Source organism: Gymnoscopelus braueri (genome assembly GCF_963280865.1).
Source record: "Gymnoscopelus braueri genome assembly, chromosome: 1".
NCBI lineage: Eukaryota > Metazoa > Chordata > Actinopteri > Myctophiformes > Myctophidae > Gymnoscopelus > Gymnoscopelus braueri.
Window position 1 is genome coordinate 10,100,481 of NC_137603.1, and position 22,657 is coordinate 10,123,137.

Sequence of the window (22,657 nt, forward strand, 5' to 3'; positions counted from 1 at the left end):
GGCTCTGTAAACTAAACATGCACACAGGGCGGATATGACAAATAGCTTAAATATGCAAAGAAATGACTGTCTGATACCAATAATCACAATAAATGTAGTTAATAATATTATACTTCAAAAAATCTAATAAATTGTTGAAATGGACACATCTACACGCTTGTCGATCTGCTATTTCTGCAATTTCCGAAATGTTTGGGAATTTACATTTACCTGTGTTTGTTGAGGGCAATTTTGAAAGAAATCAGTGATGCACATCCTTTAACCCATTCAATCCGGGAACGCATCTACACAAATGTCTTCTAAATCCTATTTTTCCCCTATAATAGTTGCTATAATATCAGTGGTTCTCAAACGTTTTCATGTCAAGGACCCCCAAAATTATATGCATCTGGTCACGGACCCCCATCTCAAAATATTTAGTTCCAGGGACCCCCAGAAGCAAAGATTTGAGTTAAAAAAAATCGCTTTAAAAAAATATATATATATATTCAAAGATTTGCACACATTTTCACAATTTAAAAAAAATAGCAGATATAGAGGCTCATAGCGTGGCACCGAGTGCTATGAGCTTGTAGATCTGCTATTTTTGAATAGCCAAAGAAATCTTAAAATGACACGGATGCGTTCCTGGATTGAATGGATTTAGTGGATGGTGTCGGGGCATTCCACATTTTGGCGGCAGAGGCTTTCTGTATAAAAGTAAGTGTTGATTTGAACCTGTGTCAGGTGTTTGCTCCTCACAGCGCTGGTGAATTTAAAAAAAATAGATTGACAAATGAACTGTTGCTTTTCCCTTCTTCTTCTCGTCCGCTCCTGGCTCACACAGGTCACTGCAGCGCACGCTAAACGAGCTGAAGGAGTACCAGAAGCAACATGACCACTACCTACGGCAGCAGGAGGCGCTGGACAAACACAAGCTGCTCCAGGAGGAGCAGATCCTACGCAACATCATCCACGAGACACAGATGGCCAAGGAGGCGCAGCTGGGTGAGAGAGAGAGAGAGAGAGTTCAACCGCGCGCCGTTCACATTATCATCGCCGATGATGAAACCGAGCAGGTTCAGTCTTTGGGCCGCCCGGTAGAGCCGTCGATAGCCATGGGGTAGTGAATAGGGGGGGAGAGAGAGGGGGGGTAAAGGTTTGCTCCGAGTTGCAGTCCGAGCTGGCTCTAGTGTTGCCAGATTCCGTGAGTGAAACAAGCGACCAGGTCTATGAAAACGAGCCCAAAAGAAGCGACCGGTTTCGCCACTTGAGCACTATTATATCAGCTATTTTCAAAAAGAATCTTCAAAAAGCAAGCCAAAATAAGCATCTACACTTCAGAAACCAGCCCAAACAAAAGCAACCTGCAACTATGAATATTTACAAGCGACTTTACAGGAAAACAAGCCCAAAGTCGGTTATAATAAGCAGACCTGGCAACACTGGCAAGATCTTGCAGGCCAGTGCTGCCATCTCTTAAGACATTAGCACAACAATGTGCGCATCGGCGTACAGTTTGTGCTGAACTAAATGCCAACTTTTGCCAACAGACTGCCAGTCTGAAGCAGTCTGTTTGGTGGAGAGTCACCTTAACTCAAATGGTGCCATTGGCGTGTTTTACCGCAATGGCGCAACGTGCCAATGACGTGTTTGACGTGTTTTTGAAAAAAAAATAAAGTTTGGCCCAGACATGTTATTTTCAAAGGCAGACAAATAATGTCAAGGAGGTCGCGAATCGCGATGACCTCGTTGACATTCGTGAAACCACACAGTGAAGCCCTCAGTGATTAGCAACCATCAGGGGATCGATCATACTGGAGATAAATATTCTGTGACTACTTGAAAAAGGTAAGAAAAATCGAAGAAACTCTGGCACTGGGCAAACACAGACAGAAATAAGTCTGGCACTGAATGAGTTAAGACTAAGGAATATAATCAGTATAAACTGTGGAAAGCCATATCGAAGAGGTGGGTTTTGAGAGGAGTTTTGGAGGTTGGGGGCTCCTATGAGAGTATTGGAGAGTCTATTCCACAGGGTTGGGGCAGCAAAGGCAAAAAATAATCCGGTAGGAGAGTTGCCTAAAATTTGAATTATGGCAATCCATAAAATCACCGTCCGAAAATGTTGACCTCACAAGTATAGTAACGCAAACGTGTGTGTGTCTGTCCAGGTAACCACCAGATGTGTCGTCTGGGACAACAGCAGCGCAGCCTCTTCTGTCCCTTCGACCTGCCTGTGCGCTATCACCGTGGTGACCTGTTTGAACACGTGCACTATGTCCAGGTCAGTCTGACACACACATGAGTCATTCATTTAGATCAGGGGTGATGAAACTTTGATGATGGAGAGGGCCACTATATTTCCACACTCACTCCAGAGGGCCACATTGCATATACGGTACTGTCGGGCAGACAACTGTTATCTCCGTATTTTAACTTTTTTTCGTAAATTAATGCCATACTTCGCCATTCTATGTCACACCAAAGTAGGGAAAATAGCTTAGAATATTTTTGAATTAGAATCCTGAAAAGTAACATTTTTTATTTAATTTCAAATGCATTTAGTTATACTTATCTTAACTTTATTAACTTAAATACAAATACATTGAACATAAAAAAGACAATATAATTTTAATACTAGTCATTAAGCTACTAATATAGACTGAAGTAATTAAAGCGGGTCATGTTTGCATGTTTGGAATTGTAACAGCTGAAATCAATAATATATCAGTATTCTGATATTAACCTGTGGGCCGCATTAACACATCCACCGCCAAGAACGTAGTCCTACGGTCCGTTAAATCCAACTGTTAAAGGGCAAGACCACTTTGGTAGAGGTTTGGGTTGTGTAGTTACCTTGCCATGATGTAACTCCAAAGGTGGGCAAGAAATAAAAAATAATTGCTCCATTGATTAGAAATTGATAATTCAAAATATGCTCCCCATTGACTTACATTGTATGGTAAAACAGCTCTCAAAGTCACTATTTTAGCATGTAAACGAACGCAAACAAAGTTGATTCAGACAATATAGAACATCACCAAACCCAGTACTGTTTTTTTTATTTATAAAAATGTCAACTTCCTGTTGTTTGTGCCATTTTTAATAAGTAGAAAACCTGGACTGGATCCACGGATCCGGATCCAGATCTTCAAATAGTAAAATCAACAGGAATTTGACATTTTTATTAAAAAAAAAAACAGTACTGGGTTTGGTGATGCTCTATATTGTCTGAATCAGCTTTGTTTGTGTTCATTTATGTGCTAAAAGAGTGACTTTGAGAGCTGTTTTACCGTACAATGTAAGTCAATGAGGAGCATATTTTTGAATTATCAATTTCTAATCAATGGAGCAATTTTTTTTTATTTCTTGCCCACCTTTGGAGTTACATCATCGCAAGGTAACTACACAACCCAAACCTCTACCAAAGTGGTCTTACCCTTTAAGCGCCGAAACCGTAGTCCTACGGTCCGGGTGTTTTTTCCTTTTTTTTCGATTTTTTTTTTTTTTTTCAATTTTCTAGGGGGACCATTTTCAGTGTAACACCACCCGAAGTCGACCGGAAGTGCGATCCCGTTTTTTTTTTCCCGTCGGCCTCCATTCTAAGTCGTACACAAAAAGCCCTGTAAAACCTATGTAGTTTTTCATCCTCGCATTTCCCATGTTAACATAAACGGTCAGAACTCAAACATGGCGGCTCCGTTTGACACGCGGTCTCGACGAGTAGACACCAGGACATGTGCACGTTGTTTACAAACAGTGGATCGCGCAATCTAAAGGATTTTAACGGGGCCTATGGCGACCTGAAAAAAACAACAATAAAACCTTGGCACTGGTGAGTACATTATGAGATTAGCCCTTGGCGGTGGATGTGTTAAGTGAAGTTGGGGGCCGCATGTGGCCCCCCGGGACGCCAGTTGCCCATGTATGATTTAGATGAAGATGAGTAGCCAGCCGCCTGTGGGCAAGCTGTGGTGGAAGGTATCTAAATAGGGATATGGGACCATATGAAAATTTCAATGTTACGATAAATTATTGTGACCAAAATAATTAGCAATTTACGATATTATCGTGATAATCAAAATGTGCCACTTTTGTTAATAACTTGAACCCCAGCATCCATGTTCTGGGGGGGAAAGTTTGCCAAACATTGCCGATCTACAAGCTCGACGTGTTGTGACCTTGTAGATCTGCAATTTTTGGCAAAGAGATTTTGGTAGAGAGTGAAAAAAAGACGTATCAAGTACGTTCTTTACAGGTCCAATTATAGAAGGTCCCTTTATCTAAAGTACATTCACTCAAGTATTGTACAGTTGTGATGACAGCTAATCTGTCTTTTTCCTGTCCTCCCTGCCTGTCGTGTGTGTGTGTGTGTGTGTGTCAGTTTGGTGAGGAGGTGTCCGTGGCGTCTAGCGTGGCTCTGGTGTCAGAGCACAGCTCCAACCAATCAGCAGACAGCCCCCTGCTCCACCGCTCTGTGTCTGGAGACCTGGACCCTGCTGACATTCTCTGGGACAGACACACAGTGCACACAGAGGTGAGGTTACACTGCTGACATTCTCTGGGACAGACACACAGTGCACACAGAGGTGAGGTTACACTGCTGACATCCTCTGGGACAGACACACAGTGCACACAGAGGTGAGAGGTTACACTGCTGACATCCTCTGGGACAGACACACAGTGCACACAGAGGTGAGGTTACACTGCTGACATCCTCTGGGACAGAAGTATACAATTCATTTCTTTGTATATTTAAGTTATTTGTCATATCTAGCCCTGTGCAATTTTTGATTACGAAGCCTAAAAGACCAAACAGAAACAAATATTCATATGTTCCAATGTTCAATGCCAACACAATTAAATTATTATTTCGTATGGTAATTAATCGTCAACAGATTTTTTTTAATTGTCACAGCCCTACCTCACACTTAATTTCATTATTATTATTATTATTATTATACTGTATTTCTCTGTTATTTCTTCCTGAAAGGTTAATTTGTCAGATTAACACATCTTCAGCCATGGCTTCGATTCCGTTGGCGAACAATATATACTTCCTATTTATTGGTATCACAAAGAAAGCATGTATTGATATATATATATGTATATATTTTTTTATTTGTGCCAGGCCATTCAGAGCTGGATGTGGCCTCAGAGGACGGACTGTGCCATGGTGTATGCCAGCGTGCCCGCTGTCCACCTGCTGCCAACTTTTTACATCCCGCCTGAAACCCAGGGCCTCAGGTCAGCCTCACTGCTTCACCTAAACGTATACTCACTAATTATCAAATGAAAACCATGTCACGCCATGTCAACACACCATGAAAACCATGTCACACGTACCATGTCACACAAGCTCGTAACGCGGCACTCGGTGCCGCGCTACGAGCTTGTAGATCTGCTATTTCAGAAAAATCGTGAAAATGTGTGAAAATCTTTGAATATATATTGTTTTAAAGCAAACATTTTTAACTCAAATCTTTGCTTCTGGGGGGTCCCTGGAACAAGATGGGGGTCCGCGACCAAACGCATATCATTTTGGGGGTCCTTGACATGAAAAAGTTTGAGTACCACTGATATAGAAACTTACGTTTTTTTTTCAGAATACTGTCGGGAATTAGAAGACATTTGTAGAAATGGCTTCGGGTCTTAACACATCCACCGCCAAGAACGTAGTCCTACGGTCCGTTAAATCCAACTGTTAAGCGCCGAAACCGTAGTCCTACGGTCCGGGTGTTTTTTCCTTTTTTTCGAATTCTTTTTTTTTTTTCAATTTTCTAGGGGGACCATTTTCAGTGTAACACCACCCGAAGTCGACCGGAAGTGCAATCCCGTTTTTTGTTTCCCGTCGGCCTCCATTCTAAGTCGTACACAAAAAGCCCTGTAAACCTATGTAGTTTTTCATCCTCGCATTTCCCATGTTAACATAAACGGTCAGAACTCAAACATGGCGGCTCCGTTTGACACGTGGTTTTCACTGGGAGATACAGTGGGATGTCGCGGATGTAAACAGACCGTGTACGGCTCAATCTTAAGGATTTTAACAAGATCTATGGCGACATGAAAAAAACAAAAAAACAACAAAAACACCTTGGCACTGGTGAGTACATTATGAGATTAACCTCTGGCGGTGGATGTGTTAATGGGTTAATTTACTTGAACATGTGGCATTGTGCTGAAGTATATTATTTGTGTTTGTGTGTGTGTGTGTTTTCAGCCCGGTTGCATCTGTCCTGTATGGGAGGAGCAGCAGCAGCAGCAGCAGCCCTCCCCAGTCCGTCTCGGTGCCAGACTGCGGCCCGACGGCAGAACCACCCCCAGCCCTCCTGCCTGCCTCGCTGGACTGGCTTCTGGAGGGCATGCCAGACATACCAGACATAATGGCTAATCAGGTACAACGGATGCAACTAACAAAGGATTTTCATAATGTATTAACCCTTTAAGACCTGGAATGCATCTGTGTCACTTTAGATTTCTTTGGCTATTCAAAAATAGCAGATATACAAGCTCATAGCTATGAGCTTGTAGATCTGCTATTTTTGAAAAATCTTGAAAAAAAAAAAACTTTAGATTTTTTTTCAAAAAACTGTTAGGTCTTAACTCTTTGACTGCCAGAGTATTTTCATAAAGTACTCCCCCAGTGCCAGCAATTTTCGTGTTTTTTTATTTTTTGAATTTTTTTCATGAAAATAATTTAAAGACACATAATTTAAAGGCGCAGCACAAATCCGCCACTAGAGAGCAGCACATGACAGCTTGATCAGGTCGTTGGGTCACTGTCACCCTTCTTGGGAGATTAGACAGGGAAAAACATGAAAACGGATGTGACGTAGTCCCAGACTGTTTGATCGGCCAAAATTACGATGTGATACACGACGGCGATGACTGATCGTCACCCAGACCATAGATTATAGAAGAGAACCTGTCCGTTTGTCTGTTATACCGTGTGAAAAACCGTTTGTTTACCTATTTTGGACGAAAATGACCGGGGAAAAAAATCAAAAACCGGAAACGGAATCCAGGTCATGAAACCGGATGCAGATGTGGGTGAAGTAAGTGGAACTCGAAAATAACATTGAATATTAAGCAGCATAGCGCAATCAGAGATTAAACAATGAACGCGCGTCGAACGCGTCGACGGCCAACTGGACAAAGTAGCACTTGACGCGTTATCGCGTCGTTCGCAGTCTAAGAGTTAATGGGTTAATCTGTCGGTTCTTTCCTTTACATCAGTGGTTCTCAGACCTTTTTCATTTCAAGGTGCTGATCAAAAGTGTACATACGTGACCTGTGTTGTTTCCAGGTGCTTCAGTCCCGCAGTGGGGGTCTGCCCATGGAGCAGATTGGCTCCAGAATAGCGGAAGCTTTGAAACAAGTAAGAGAGAGAGAGACTCTCCACAACCTTTAATTCTCTTAGCCCTGTCAATGAGTCTCTTGACGTTTTGGTTTCATGTGTAAATTTTTTCGACTACCTCAGTATCGGTAATTATGCATCCGATGTGTCCAGATTTTTAAATGCTTAAAGAGTTCTCACAATTTTGTTGAACCTTTTCCAAAATAGCCGATTTACAAGCTCACAACGCGTCTGTTTAGGACGTGTTTTTTCTCGTATTTTTCTGTTTTACTGTCTTAACCCATTAATACCTGGAACGCATCTGTGTCACTTTTAGATTTATTTAGGCTATTCAAAAATAGCAGATATACAAGCTCATAGCGCGGCACCGAGTGCCGCGCTATGAGCTTGTAGATCTGCTATTTTTGAAAAATCTTGAAAAAAATATTTTTAGATTTTTTTTCAAAAAACTGTTAGGATTTAGAAAACATTTTTAAGAATGGTCTCAGGTCTTAATGGGTTAATGTCTAAAAATGCTTTTTTTAAATGTAAAGCACTTTGAATTGCCTTGTTAAAATGTTAGTAATGGTAATATAGTTGTCTGGCTACGTGAGACAGTCTTGCTCAAGGACACGACTGTGGGGGGAGCCCGGGATCGAACTAGGAACCTTCCCGTTTCCCAAGCGGCCGCTCTTACCCCCTCCCCCCCCCCCTGTTTATTATGAATTGTGCAGTACAAATAAACATACCGTGCCTAAAAAAAAAAACACATTTGTGCCTGTAGGACAACATCGCCCCCCTCTGGCTGTTGCAGAACGAGGCGGCTCTGTTCTGGCGGGCCAAAGGCAACGCTAGCCGCGCCCTGCAGTGCCTGCGCCCAGCGCTGGCCTTAGCCCCGCCCCCCCAGCACCACCTGGTCCTCTGCAACGCCGCCAACCTGCTGTTGCATCACGGCGCCGCCAAACACGCTCACACCCTGCTGGAGCACGCTCTGGCACTGAACGCCTCCGAGGTAAATCATCTGCACAGGGGGTCCTCGAGGGAGTTCCTGGGGGGTCCCTTGCGAAATAAGTTATCACAATCGTTTTTAACCACTTAGACCAGTGGTTTTCAACCTTTTTTCATGCCAAGGACCCCTAAATTGATATACATTTGGCCGCGGACCACCGTTTGAAAATGTTTTGTGCCAGGGACCCCCAGAAGCAAAGATAATCAGTTCATTTTCGCTTTAAAAATATATATAAATATTCAAAGATATGCACACTTTTTCAAGGTTTTTCAAAAATAGCAGATATACAAGCTCATAGCGCGGCACTCGGTGCCGCGCTATGAGCTTGTATATCTGCTATTTTTGAATAGCCAAAGCTAAGTGGTTAAAAATGATTGTGACGCTATTAACTAATTTTGCTGGGGACCCCCTGGTACTCCCTCAAGGACCACTGGTTGAAAACCACTGACTTAGACCATATTTTCTTTGCATTGGCTATTCAAAAATAGCAGATCTACAAGCTGGTAGATTGAGAGTTTTGACATTTTTGGAAGAATATTGAATAATTTAGATTTTTTTCTTGATATATATTACTTCTCTTCTGGGGGTCCTTGGCACATAAGCTTTTGAGCTAATTTGGGGGTCTTTGACACAAAAAAAAGTTTGAGAACCACTGCACTTCTCTACTACATACTTTGACTCATTTTCATCAAATGTTTGCCTAATTTCACACAGAATGTTCGCCTATCATGACATGCCCAGAATTGGAACGCTGGAAAATGTGTGCAAATCTTTTTTTAAAGCGAACATTTTGTAACTCAAATCGTTGCTTCTGGGGGATTCTACAAATGTCTTCTAAATCCTAACAGCTTTTTTAATTTTTTTTAACTTATGTTGCTATTAAGTCAGTGTTTCTCAAACCTTTTTCATGTCAAGGACTCCCCAAAACGATACGTATTTTGTCCACGGACCCCCCGCCCCCCCCCCCCCCCACACACACCTCAAAATATTTTGTTCCAGGGACCCCCAGAAGCAAAGATTAGAGTTAAAAATGTATATTCAAAGATTTGCACACGTTTTCACAATTTCTTTTCAAAAATAGCAGATCTACAAGCTCATATTAACTTGTATATCTGCTATTCTTGAATAGTCAAAGTATATAAAATAATGGTCAAAGTGATTACACAGATGCTTTCCCGGTCTTAACACATTGACTGCCAATCACGTAGATCTACGCGAACCGCTTAAAAGCCGCCACGTGCCAATCGCGTAGATCTACGTGAAGTGAAAAAAAAAAAAAAAAAAGATATGATTAGTTGAAGATCTAGACTCCTATCCACTTCCTTGTTAACTTAAAACTTAAAAATGCTGTATTTCGGCTCCTGAGTACCTTTTCTTTTCCAATGAAAAACTCTGGCACTGGCTAAAAAAATATGAAATAATTCTGGCAGTCAATGTGTTTGGTCTTAACCCATTGGGAACGCGTCTGTGTCATTTTTAGATTTCTTTAGGCTATTCAAAAATAGCAGATCTACAAGCTCGTAGCGCGGCACTCTTTTTGAAAAATTGTGAAAATGTGTGCAAATCATTGAATATATATTTTTTTTAAGCGTTAGGAATTACAAGAAAAAAATATTTAATCAGCCTCAGGTCTTAATCGTTTAACCAATGTGTCTCTCTTTGTGGTATGTGTGTGTGTGTGTGTGTTTCAGCCCCACTCTCTGTTCAGCCTGGTCAGCGTGGAGCTGTCCCAGGGCAACGTGTCGGGCGCGGTGGCCGTGTTCCGTGACGTCCTGCAGGCGGCGCTGTCCTCCCCCTCCGCCGCCTCGGTGCTGGCGGCCTGCACTCAATGCCGCGCCCTCCTCCCGCTGATGCGCTGCATCCAGTTCTACCCCTTCCTCTACAACCTGTCACACAGGCAGACGTGCCCACGTGAGTCACCATGTCTACCAGTAACTAAGTACATTTACTGAAGTACTGTTCTTAAGTACAATATTGAGGTATTTTTACTTTACTAGAGTAATTTCGATATAGTTTTAGTCATAGTCTTTTGAATCCAATTCCATTTAGTTTTAGTCATATTTTAGACATCTGAAATGTTTTAGTTTTTGTCTAGTTTTAGTCGACTAAATATCATAAGATTTTAGTCGACTAAATCTACAGTTGATTTAGTCGGCTAAAATGTGTTTTGGCGGTGGCTTGATGACGTCGTAATGGCTGATTTTACTCTTGGTCTCATGCTGAAAATAGCCGATCTACAAGCTCACAACGACACGTTGTGAGCTTGTAGATCTGCTATTTTCAGAGCGCAACACCTGAGCGCAACCGAACATAAAATGACTTGTCTTTTAGTTCTACTGGATCTCTTCTCCACTCGTCCCTCCCTGACCTTTTTAGTTTAGCTTTTATTTGTTGACGAAATTGTCAATATATTTAGTCTTAGTTTTAGTCATCATAGCTTAGTCGACAAACATTTTTTGTCATAGTTTTAGTCGACGAAATCAACACTGGGTTAGCCATCTATTTGAGGGTGTGTGTGTGTGTGTGTGTCCGGCATACTGCCAGTAGTAACGGCACATTTGTTTTAGTTTTTCACATATTTTATACCTCAAAATAATTATACACACTCTTGAGTTATAGACCACCTGTAAGTGCCCATTTGGTTCCTAACTGTCACCCCCTCAAGGACCTCTGGGGGTCCCCACATTGAGAACCAGTGGTGTGTGTGGAATAACTATCAGACCTTTAGTGACTGAGTGCACTGTGTGCGTTTGTCCAGAAGGGGGCGCCTGCGTGGCAGAAGATGAGCTGGGCATCCAGTTGGAGGAATGGGAGCCGAACGGTGATACCAAACAGGACTCTGTAGGGGGCGGGGCTAACACACCTTCCGTCTCCACCCTGGAAGAGTCCCTCCTCTTTGAGAGTAAGAATACCAATACCTCACAGGACTGTCACAATTATTTCATAACTACAGCCGTATGCCAAATGGTCCCAATGCAGTGTTTTGAGCTATTAAGCATTCTCAAGTGAATGCTATGCAGGAGTCATTGTTATGAATAAGGCTGAATGGGAAGTCCTGGCAGAGACGGTTATCAAGCCGATAGGAAGGAAGCTCATTATGAGTCATTATGACAATGACGATTTTCAAGGGTTTTTACTCCCTTTGAAAAATCATAGAATATTTAACTCCAGTATGATCGATCTGTTCCATAGTTGGCAGTCAAAGAGTTAATGTGTATAAAACCTGCTTGATGAAATTAACAGAATAAGTGTCATATTCTCTATTATTTCGATGCGGCGTTCACACTTTTTTTAAAAAGCATGTTCAACCTGGCAAAATCACTAATTTGGGCATTTAGGGCCCAAAAAAATAAGTAATAAATTGGCTGTTAACACATTGACCGCCGGGCCCGTAGTTCTACGGGCCGTTAAATCCAACGGTTAAGCGCCGATCCCGTAGCCTACGGGCTGTGGTGCTTTTTCCTTTTTTTCGAATTTTTTTTTTTTTTCAATTTTCTAGGGGGACCATTTTCGACCGATGTCGACCGGAAGTGCGATCTCGTTTTTTGTTTCCCATCTGCCTCCATTCTAAGTCGTACACAAAAACCCCTGTAAACCTGAAACCATGAAATGTAGTTTTTCATCCTCGCATTTCCCATGTTAACTTAAACGGTCAGAACTCAAACATGGCGGCTCCGTTTGACACGTGATTTGGACTGGTACACGCAGGGAGATGTCGCCGATGTAAACAGACAGTGCAGAGCTCAATCTTAAGGATTTTAACAAGATCTATGGCGACGTGAAAAAAACAAAACAACAATAAAACGTTGGCACTGGTGAGTACATTATGAGATTAACCTCTGGCGGTCAATGTGTTAAAAAAACCCAATAAAAACCTATGACTTATATATTTTTTAAATTATAATTAAATGGATATCAGTCTTATAATGTGTCTGTCTGCCCCCTCACAGAGGTGGTCCTGGACAGCAACGGTTCAGGGGAGGCGGCCGGACAGCAGCGGGACCCTCCCTCTGCCCAGGGGGGCGGGGCTGCCAAAACCTACGGCGCCGTGGTGGGGGAGCGGGCGGCGGCGGCGGACGGGGGGGAGGAGGAGTGGCAGCTGAAGGAGGACCTGATGGGGGCCTTCGAGGGGGCGCTGGACGTCGGCGGCAAGCGGGGGGACCTGCGGGGCATCCGCGTGCTGAAGAACGACCGCGTCATGGGGGCCCGGGCGGGCGGCGGGGGGCCCTGCTTTGGTAACTGTGAAGACGACGAAGGGGCAGAATGGGTATGTATCTGTTAGAAACCCATTAAGACCGGGAACGCATCTGTGTCATTTTAAGATTTCTTTGGCTATTCAAAAATAGAAGATCTACAAGCTCATAGCACGGCACTGAGTGAGCTTGACATTTTTGCAAATCTTTGAATATTTATATTTTTAAAGCGAACATTTGTAGCTCAAAGCTTTGCTTCTCGGGGTGGTCCCTGGAACAAAACATTTTGAGAAGGGGGTCCGCGGCCAGATACATATCTAAGAAAAGTAATGTAATATGTAAAAACATATCTTTTCCATCTCGAGGACCCCCAAAATGATATGTATTTGGCCGGGGACCCCCATCTCAAAATATGTTGTTCCAGGGACCCCCAGAAGCACAGATCGTAGTTAAAAATGTTCGCTTTAAAACACATATATATTCAAAGATTTGCACACATTTTCCAAGATTTTTCAAAAAATTGCAATCTACAAGCTCATAGTGGCGCTATGAGCTTGTAGATCTGCTATTTTTGAATAGCCAAAGAAATCTTAAAATGACACAGATGCGTTCCAGGTCTAAATGGAGATTAAAACTTTTCCTTTCATAACAAATAGTTGTATATAGCACAGTTTTCTGTCCATTGGACTAATGTATCATTCGATCGTCTCATCCCCGATGGTTGTTGTCGTGTTGCATGAAATGCCAGGAAACGGTGCTCTGTGTCGTTGGCCATTAGATAACATTCCAAGTGAAGAGGGTCAGGAAGAACAAGGTGGATGGAGGCGAGGGTATCGGCTCTGACGAGACCCAGCAGCCTCTGTCTGGAGGAGGACACTCCATCCTGGAGATCAGTGGGCCTACCATCCCCTCCCCTGGCCCTTCAGGTAACACAAGTTCACACTCACACGCTCGCTCGGTCGCTCGCGCGCACACACACACACACACACACACACGCACACGCACACGCACACGCACACGCACACACACACTAATCTTAGTCCACTTCCTCCTGGGTGCTTCTGTGTTTATTCCTACAAACAACAACACTGTTTAAGGCAGTGCTGCTGAGAGATTAGATTAGTAAAAATAGAGGAGGGGGTGGGACATTTTCTTAACCACTTATCCCTGTATATGTACTTCCTATGACAAACGGCAAAAATAGCTGATATACAAGCTCACAGCGCCTTGAAATGCGACGGGTCCCGTCACAAATCCCCCCCCCAGCAAACCAGTGTTGATTTTGACAGCATATTTTGATTTAGTTTTAGTCAGTCTTTTGAATAAAATTCCATTTAGTTTTAGTCATATTTTAGACATCTGTAATGTCTTAGTTTTTGTCTAGTTTTAGTTGACTAAATATCATAAGATTATAGTCAACTAAATCTACAGTTGATTTAGTCGACTAAAATGTATTTTGGCGGTGCCTTGATGGCGTCGTAATGGCTGATTTTACACTTGGTTGCATGCATCTACAAGCGAACAACGCGTCGTGACGCGTTCTGAGCTTTTAGATCTAATAATTTCAGAGCGCAACACCCGAGCCCACCAAACATAAAATAACTTGTCTTTAAGTTCTACTGGATCTCTTCTCCACTAGTCCCTCACTAACATTTTAGTCTAGTTTTTATTTGTTGACGAAATTGTCAATATATTTAGTCTTAGTTTTAGTCATCATAGCTTAGTTTTTATTTAGTTTTTTGTCAGTGGAAAAAGGTAGTCGACGAACATTTTTCGTCATAGTTTTAGTCGACGAAATCAACACTGAGTGGAACCCTGCACACAGCTACTGTATATTTGTATTTCTATGCATCAGCACTGACTGATGTGTTTGTCCTGTGAGCAGGCCGGTGGAGGGACTACACCAGCCTGGGATGGCCAGGACCAGAGGAGTGCCAACGGACTCGAAGGGTAGACCTCACCACCGTTGCCAGCACCTGGCTGGCTGTGTCTGCCAAAAATATAGAGTAAGTTCTATCCACCATTCATTATAGTTGACGCGTGTATGATTTACTGTGTCATATACGTATTACATTACTGTGATAAAATTCAAATTACAATGTGCAAAATTGCTCGGCTGGATTTCTCATAAGATCCTCATGTCATTATGTTAATAGAAAGTGAAGTCTGTGGACAAATGCATATCAATTTGGGGGGTCTTTGACATGAAAAAAGTTTGAGAACCACTGATAGTATAGCAACATACGTTTATTTTTTTATTTTTAAAGGATTTATAAGACATTCTTTAGAATCTCCAGAAGCAAAGATTTGAGTTAAAAATGTTCGCTTAAAAAAAAATAACATATCACGATTTCTCCAAAATAGCAGATCTACAAGCTCATAGCGCGGCACTCGGTGCCGCGCTATGAGCTTGTAGATCTGCTATTTTTGAATAGCCAAAGAAATCTAAAAGGGACACAGATGCTTTCGCCGGTCTTAATGGATTAATCATGAAGAATTATGTTCTATTAATTGATTTGTGCTCGACTGTCCCAACCCCCCCCCTCTTGTGTTCCAGTATCACTGAACACATAGACTTTGCCACTCCGCTCCAGGAGCCGGCGGTGGAGCCTTTATGCAACGCCAACCTGGCCGCCAGCATGCACACCTTAGACCACCTGGCAGGGGTGGCCAACCGTGCTGCCATCCACTACACTGGAGAGAGCCAACTCCGGGAGGTAGGCACACTCCACACAGGATATATACACTACTATAGGCTGAAGTACAATCAATTAGATGTGAAGTGTAACTCTAGAAAGACCAATATTTAATTTCAGTTTCCTCACACAAATCAGTTCATATCGTACAGTGGTCTTAACTCATTGAGTGCCATTGACTGGTTTCACGTTTATTTTTTTTCTTTACGTTCAGAACCCAAGATATCATTATCTGATTTGCTTCTCCATTCACTTCTTGTTTAACTTATTACTGAAAAAGGCTGTATCTCGGCTCCTGAGCGCATTTTTTTTACTATGTATTTTTGGCCCAGACATGTTATTTTCAAAGGCAGACAATTGATGTCAACAAGGTCGCGATGACCTCGTTGACATTTGTGAAACCACACAGTGCAACCCTCAGTGATTAGCACCCATCAGGGGATCGATTATACTGGAGATAAATATTCTGTGACTACTTGAAAAAGGTAAGAAAATTGAAAAATTAATGGCACTGTATAAATTTATTTTTTTATGTCATTGGCACTGAATGAGTTAAGACAGTGGTTCCCAAACTGGGGGTCGAGACCAGACATATGATTTTGGGGGTCCTTGACATGGAAAAGTTGGAGCACCACTGATATAGCAACATACGGTTAGGATTTAAGAAAACATTTTTAGACATGTATTTGGCCACAGACCCCCATATCAAAATATTTTGTTCCAGGGACATAGTGTGGCACCGAGTGCCGCTCTATGTCCCCGGAACCAAAATATATATACTGAGCTTGTTTATCTATATCTATTTATCTGTTTTTGAATAGCCAAAGAAATCTAAAATGACACGGCTGCGTTCCCGGATTGAATGGGTTAAGTTTAACCACCAAACCAAACGGCTCATCCGATAATCCAGTATGTGTCCTTCTGGTCTTAATCCCTGTGGTCTCCTCTGCTCTTCCACCCACAGGTGCTGCAGAACCTCGGTAAAGATAAGTTCCCTCCTCAGTCCTTTGAGCAGGTGGGGACGCGCATCGCCAAGGTCTTAGAAAAGGTAATGACATCCATCTTAACGGCTGTGTTGTTGGACATCTTGAAATCGTGTACTGGCTCTTTTAGAAATATCAAATATCTGGCCTAACTAATATGGTGGATAAATAGCCAGGTAAACCATCCCTGGTCACGTGAATTCACATTGTCGTGCGTCTTCTGCAGACCAGTCTGGCTCACCCGATGCCCACCCAGCGCTTGGGGGGGGGGGGGACAGACAGACCGGTCTGCAGAAGACACATTGCCGATGTGAATTCACACAACCCAGGATTTACCAGGCTAGTGGATAAAGACATTGAATTCAATTTCCACAATTGAAATTTACCTGCTTATGGTGGGTATTAATGCCCTGCTTTGCAATGAAAAATGTTGCCCGGCCTGTGATGAACTAAACTGCCCACTAAAAGTTCGGAAACTTAACTTCGGTCGATTATTTCTCCCCTTAAATAATATCAATTGGTATTGTGTTTTATATCATTTTTATCATAGATTAGTCACCTTTACAACGAGGTACAGCTTTTAAGAATCGGGCATTCGTGGAATGAGCAACACAGCTAAACGTGTGGGTAGCGCCCCCCAAAATCTGCCAAAATCTCCCAATATGCTTCTGTTGGTAATCGCTCTCGTTTTGAGCGGCCTGCCGCCAGTGTCACAGGTGTGTGCCAATCACAGGTGTGTGACTGGCACCTGAGCATGGGTTCTGCAACTTTGTTGAGTTTGTGTATATGCTCCAAGCAGCAACACCGCCCCCATGGAAAGATGCCACGTTTGTCCCTTCAGGATAAGGCCTGTGGTGCAACAGGGCAAGTGGAAGCTGGTGTTCCGTTATGCAGAGTGGCAGCATTATTTGGTGTCAGCCCTGGTACCATTTCCAAACTCATTTACCAAGTTCTGTGAGACTGGTGAAGGAAGACAACAACCCAAGAAGACCGGTTCCTCACCCTCGCTTCACTGAGAAACCATATGTTTTCTTCCAGAGATATACAGGCAAGATTTGCACCCAAAGACGGATGTCAAAGTTGCAGGACCCATGCTGAGGTGCCAGTCACACACCTTGCCTGCAAATGGTACCAGGGCTGACACCAAATATGCTCAATCTGCTTAACGGAACACCAGCTTCACTTGCCCTGTTGCACCTGGGCCTGATCCTGAAGGGACAAACATGGCATCTTTCCATGGGGGCGGTGTTGCTGCTTGGAGCATACACAAACTCAACAAAGTTGCAAGACCCCATGCTCAGGTGCCACTTGCACACCTGTGACTGGCACACACACACACACCTCTCAGCAGGTGTGTGCTGGCAGGTCGCTCAAAACAAGGGCGATTACCAACAGAAGGGATTTCTGGGGGATTTTGGCAAAGGTTTTGGAGGCGCTACCCACACGTTTAGCTGTGTTGCTCATCCTAGCAAGTTATACCTCGTTGTGAAGGTGACTAATCAATGATAAAAAATGATATAAAACCCAATTGGTTTTATTGAAGGGGAGAAATAATTGACCAAAGTTAAGTTTCCGAACTTTTTGTGGGCAGTTTATAAAGGCCCTTACACACTTTCTATATTCACACTCGTGACACAAGTGGTTTGAATTAATGCAAATTAATCACACAATAATCACACAATAAATGGTCGTTTTATAAAGGTTTATAAAGCACTAAACACCAGTTCTATTGCTGCTCTGTGGTTTATTAAATTGATACCACAAAATGACCTGAGTTTTTCCCCCCAATCTTGGACCGGTTTCAGAACCAGACGTCGTGGGTTCTGTCCAGCATGGCTGCACTGTACTGGAGGGTCAAAGGTCAGGGCAAGAGAGCCATCGACTGCCTGCGTCAGGGTTTAAATTATGCTCCTCATCACATGAAGGCAAGTCACACACACACACACACACACACACACACACACACTCACTCACTCACTCACTCACTCCAGAGTTTAAATTATGCTCCTCATCACATGAAGGCAAGTCACACACACACTCACTCACTCACTCACTCACTCACTCACTCACTCACTCACTCACTCCAGAGTTTAAATTATGCTCCTCATCACATGAAGGCAAGTCACACACACACACACACACTCTCACCAGGGTTTAAATTATGCTCCTCATCACATGAAGGCAAGTCACACACACTTCACTCCAGCCACTAGATGGAAACCTTCACCTTTTCATTTGATGTCATCTAGTGTTCCTACAGCATATCATCACCGTCGGGGCGGAAAGCTTTTATCTCCACATTCTAACTTTTTGTGATATTTTTTGGTAAATTAACACCCTACTTGATCACACTACAGCGTCACTCAAAAGTAGCAGATCTGCAAGCTCGAAACGCGGCGCGAAGTGGCGTGTTTTGATCTTGTAGATCTGCTACTTTTGCTAGTTTTTGAATTTGAATCCTGAAAAGTAACAGTTTTGGACATATGAGGTTTTCCACCCGACAGAGAGGATGTCTAAAATTGTTCTTTTGCAGGAAGTGGGGAAGAAATGATTTGTGATCCAATGTAGTTATTATTTAGTCACAAGCTCTTGTTAATGTTTTGCATTCGTTCAATTCCATTTAAATTTAAATTAAATATATTCTTTAAAGAAACGCTATGTGGGAAAATAATTGGTTGGAGGTACATGGGAGTGGCCTACTGGAAGAGTACATCGTCTCTGGTGTATCTTTTTAATGATAATCTTTAATAATTGTCATATCCTTTGGTTCACCATGCAGGACGTGCCACTGATCAGCCTGGCCAACATCTTCCAGAACGCCCGGCTGTGGGAGGACGCTCTGACCGTGGCCCGCATGGCCGTGGAGATCGCTCCTCACTTTGTGGTCAACCACTTCACCCTGGCCAACGTCTACATCGCCATGGTAAAGACACAGGGGTGTAACCATACAGATTTTAATTTCAACAATGGAAGTGTATCGATATGTAAACGGCAACATATCGTATCGGTTGACTTTGTATCGTTATTGTTTTGCAATGCAAATAATCCATTGTATTGATACTAAGTACTTGTGTGTTGTATTTAGGAATTTTAACTGATTCACTGCCAATCACGTAGATCTACGCGAACCTATTTAAAGCCGCCACGTGCCAATCGCGTAGATCTATGTGAAAAAAAAAAAAAATAATAATAATCTAGACTCCTATCCACTTCCTTGTTAACTCATTCACTGCCACTGACGTAAAAAACGTAATTTCTCCCGTTTACCAATCCTGCCACTGACGTTTTCTTTTTTTTTTTTTTAGTTTTTCTTTCAAATTTGACCCAAAGACCAAGGAGATATGATTGTTTAAAGATCTAGACTCCCATCCACTTCCTTGTTAACTTAAAACTTAAAAATTCTGTATCTCGGCTCCTGAGTACTTTTTTTTTCGATGAAAAATCTCTGGCAGTGGGCAAACGCGGCCAGCAATAATTGTGGCAGTGAATGAGTTAACTTAAAACTTAAAAATTCTGTATCTCGGCTCCTGAGTACTTTTTTTTTTTTCAATGAAAAACTCTGGCACTGGCTAAAAAAATATGAAAATACCTCTGGCAGTTAATGGGTTAAGAAGAAAAAACGAAAAAGAGGGGTTTAATTACTTTTCCATTACATATCGCTACACTTGGTGTTCAAAAATAAAATGTCCATGTATTTGCCAGAGAATCACTGTGTTTACTTATTTATATCCATAATAATAAATGTTTCCCTTAAAAAACCTGCACTATCCATACGTTTCACACAGATTTAATGTCTTTGCTAAATAGTTACGATTCAATGATTTAAAATCGATACAGTATCGCCATGAATGAACCAATATCGTCCATGTATCGTATCGTAATGTGTATCGTATCGCTGTTAAAATGGTTATATTTTTTTCGTTATATTTTTGAATAGCCAAAGAAATCTAAAATGACACAGATGCGTTCCCGGCAGACGGTCCAAATGAGTTCTTTAAGTCCAGTTAGTGATCAGTGTGTTTTATGTCTTGTGTTCCAGGAGGAGTTTGAGAAGGCCATGCGCTGGTACGAGTCCACCCTGAAGCTGCAGCCGGAGTTCGCCCCCGCCAAGGACCGCCTCCGCACCATCCAGTGTTACCTGCTCACCAAGCGGGAGCGCCGCACGCAGCAGCAGCAGCAGCCCTGATCCACCCAATCACAACGCTGCAGCTGTGTGCTCCTCCCACAGCCCACCCGCGCGACAGTAGTGTCTGTCGCTCAAACTGGAAATGGATTGTTTTCGGTGCGCAACGCCACCGTGCGACAGAGACAGAGTAGAGAATAGGCGGTTGTAGCCCCCCCATACATGTGCGCACACACACACACACACAGACTCCTCACACACACACGGATGTGTAGACAACAATTTACTCGTGCACAAAAATGAGTGTAAAGAAACGGTTTCAGATGGGAATTCATATGTTTAATATCCGACTGAATCTGGTAAAGAAATACGAATTTCCAATTTTTTTTAATTATTTACACTTTCATGAAGACCCGAAACTCCTAAAAAAAAAATTGGCTTCAAAAGTCGCTGCAAAGTAAAAGCTGTAGACAATGTCACCCCCCCCCCCCCCCCCATTTTGTTATATCGGATGTCTTTTGTCATGCAATGCAAAAAAAGTTATAACTCAGAAGAAAATCCTAGTTTTACTTAGAGTTCAGTTGATGAGAACAAAAAAACATAAGGGAATAACTTGGTAAAAGATTGTAATTAATCCCCCCTCCCCCCACCACCCCCTCATTTTATTTATTGTGCTTCCCCCCCCCCCCCCCTGCAAACAAGCAGTTTACCCATAACGGCCTAGTTAAAGAGAACCTGTTTTAATTCAAGCTAAATAGTTGGAAGGATTATACTCCAGTCTTATTCGCGTTTTTACGATTTTTTTGTTTTTGGGATCTCACATCCGCACCAAAGGAAATACTTGTTATGATATTATAACGTTATACTTCTCTAGGATGGATACTGCCGTGGTTATGCTCAAATGTGGCCTGGAGATGGCGCCATATTTTAATTTAACTTAAAAACAGACTTTATTTTTAATCGAGACGTAATGTTATGTTGAGGGGTTTTTTCTTTCTGCCTTGAGGAGGTAGGAAAGCCTATTGATATGCCTGGTGGTGCATCGTGTCTTGCACCGAAAATTGCAGATCTACAAGCTCGCAACGCGTCGCGTTGTGAGCTTGTAGATCTGCAATTTTCGGCCCGAGACGCGGCGCGCAGCCGAGTATGAATCGGGTGTAAATGTAAGTGTTGCTACATTCAGTAATTCGAAGGTTAATTGTCTGGTTGTGTTGAATGATATAATTTATATACTGTATGCCCACAGTATGTCTGGTTCATAAAAAGGAATCGCTTCTCAGTTTTATTTGCACTTTGTCCTAATTTTACATCATTCCTATTTATGTGGGACCTAATAATAAACCTTTTTGATTTTTTTGCTCCAAGCAAATTTGATTACATTTAAAAAAAAGAAAAGAGCGAAAAGAAAGTGGTGAATTGAGTTTTAAGTACTGCGTTTTTGCTACTTTATGTAAGTAATCTGGCCGAGGATATCGTTTATTATCATTGGACCATCTTTAAAAAAGAAAAGAAATGTCTAAAGTGAGATCTTAAGTAATTCAGTGTACAGAAGTGTTCAAAGGCAGCGTGTGAATATTATTTCATCTGTCTAATCTCATTACAATGCATCCATTCATTGTCTCTTTGGGAAATAAAACCAAGGGGCTTTTTTTTTGGCTCCTTTGATGCTTAAGTTGAGTAATAAACGTTGCCCATATCTTCTTTTCTTTTACTTAGAAATGTACAATAACACATGATGAATCGACCTTAATCGAAAACTCCCCCCCGACTATCTGTCGGGGGGGAGTATCCTTGTATCTCCATATTTAAACTTTGTTTGTGTTTTCGTAAATTAACTCCCTTTCCTACTACAGTGTCACACAAAAGCATCAAAAGTAGCAGGTCCACACGCTCGAAACGCTTGGCTTTGAGCTTGTGGATCTGCTACTGTTTAATTTGAATCCTGAAAAGTTTTGAACATATGAGACAAAAACTCATCTCAGCCTTGCATTTTTCAAACATGGCCTGCAGGTGTCAGTGTCTTGCTTTCTATTGTTTTAGCTACAGCTTTTTATCAAAAGCAATACATGGGTCGTAATGCATAGATCACCCAATACATCTAAATGCAAACAAAACATTTTATTTAGTTCAACAAATGTTTCATATACCTTGAATTAAGGAACAGGAGGTGAAAACATATCTTCCTGATATTCTCCGTGAGCATGGCTTTCAACATTCAGTAGAATAGATTTCTGAATAGAATTCTGCTAAGAACGTTGTGATCCAGACAGTTATGCCTAATTTATGCTTGGTGGTGCGTGCCGTAAAAAGCAGACATACAAGCTCACAATGCATC

The 22,657-nt window shown here is 42.2% G+C and overlaps 1 protein-coding gene across 2 annotated transcripts in view; it reads left to right on the forward strand.

Annotated features, from left to right (window-relative positions):
- The window catches only part of ttc17 (tetratricopeptide repeat domain 17), a 38,524-nt gene extending 16,804 nt beyond the window's left edge, over positions 1 to 21,720 (forward strand). For both annotated transcript variants that reach the window (XM_080439555.1, XM_080439556.1), the window contains exons 9-25: positions 827 to 987; positions 2,154 to 2,266; positions 4,367 to 4,519; positions 5,114 to 5,229; positions 6,203 to 6,377; positions 7,289 to 7,360; positions 8,103 to 8,330; positions 10,019 to 10,238; positions 11,086 to 11,229; positions 12,278 to 12,594; positions 13,299 to 13,446; positions 14,406 to 14,526; positions 15,078 to 15,237; positions 16,181 to 16,264; positions 18,005 to 18,124; positions 18,979 to 19,122; positions 20,239 to 21,720. In XM_080439555.1, the coding sequence (XP_080295681.1) occupies positions 827 to 987; positions 2,154 to 2,266; positions 4,367 to 4,519; positions 5,114 to 5,229; positions 6,203 to 6,377; positions 7,289 to 7,360; positions 8,103 to 8,330; positions 10,019 to 10,238; positions 11,086 to 11,229; positions 12,278 to 12,594; positions 13,299 to 13,446; positions 14,406 to 14,526; positions 15,078 to 15,237; positions 16,181 to 16,264; positions 18,005 to 18,124; positions 18,979 to 19,122; positions 20,239 to 20,385 (2,623 nt within the window). In that variant the 3' untranslated portion in view covers positions 20,386 to 21,720. The remainder of the gene's footprint in view (positions 1 to 826; positions 988 to 2,153; positions 2,267 to 4,366; positions 4,520 to 5,113; positions 5,230 to 6,202; positions 6,378 to 7,288; positions 7,361 to 8,102; positions 8,331 to 10,018; positions 10,239 to 11,085; positions 11,230 to 12,277; positions 12,595 to 13,298; positions 13,447 to 14,405; positions 14,527 to 15,077; positions 15,238 to 16,180; positions 16,265 to 18,004; positions 18,125 to 18,978; positions 19,123 to 20,238) is intronic.
- Positions 21,721 to 22,657: the final 937 nt, after the last annotated feature.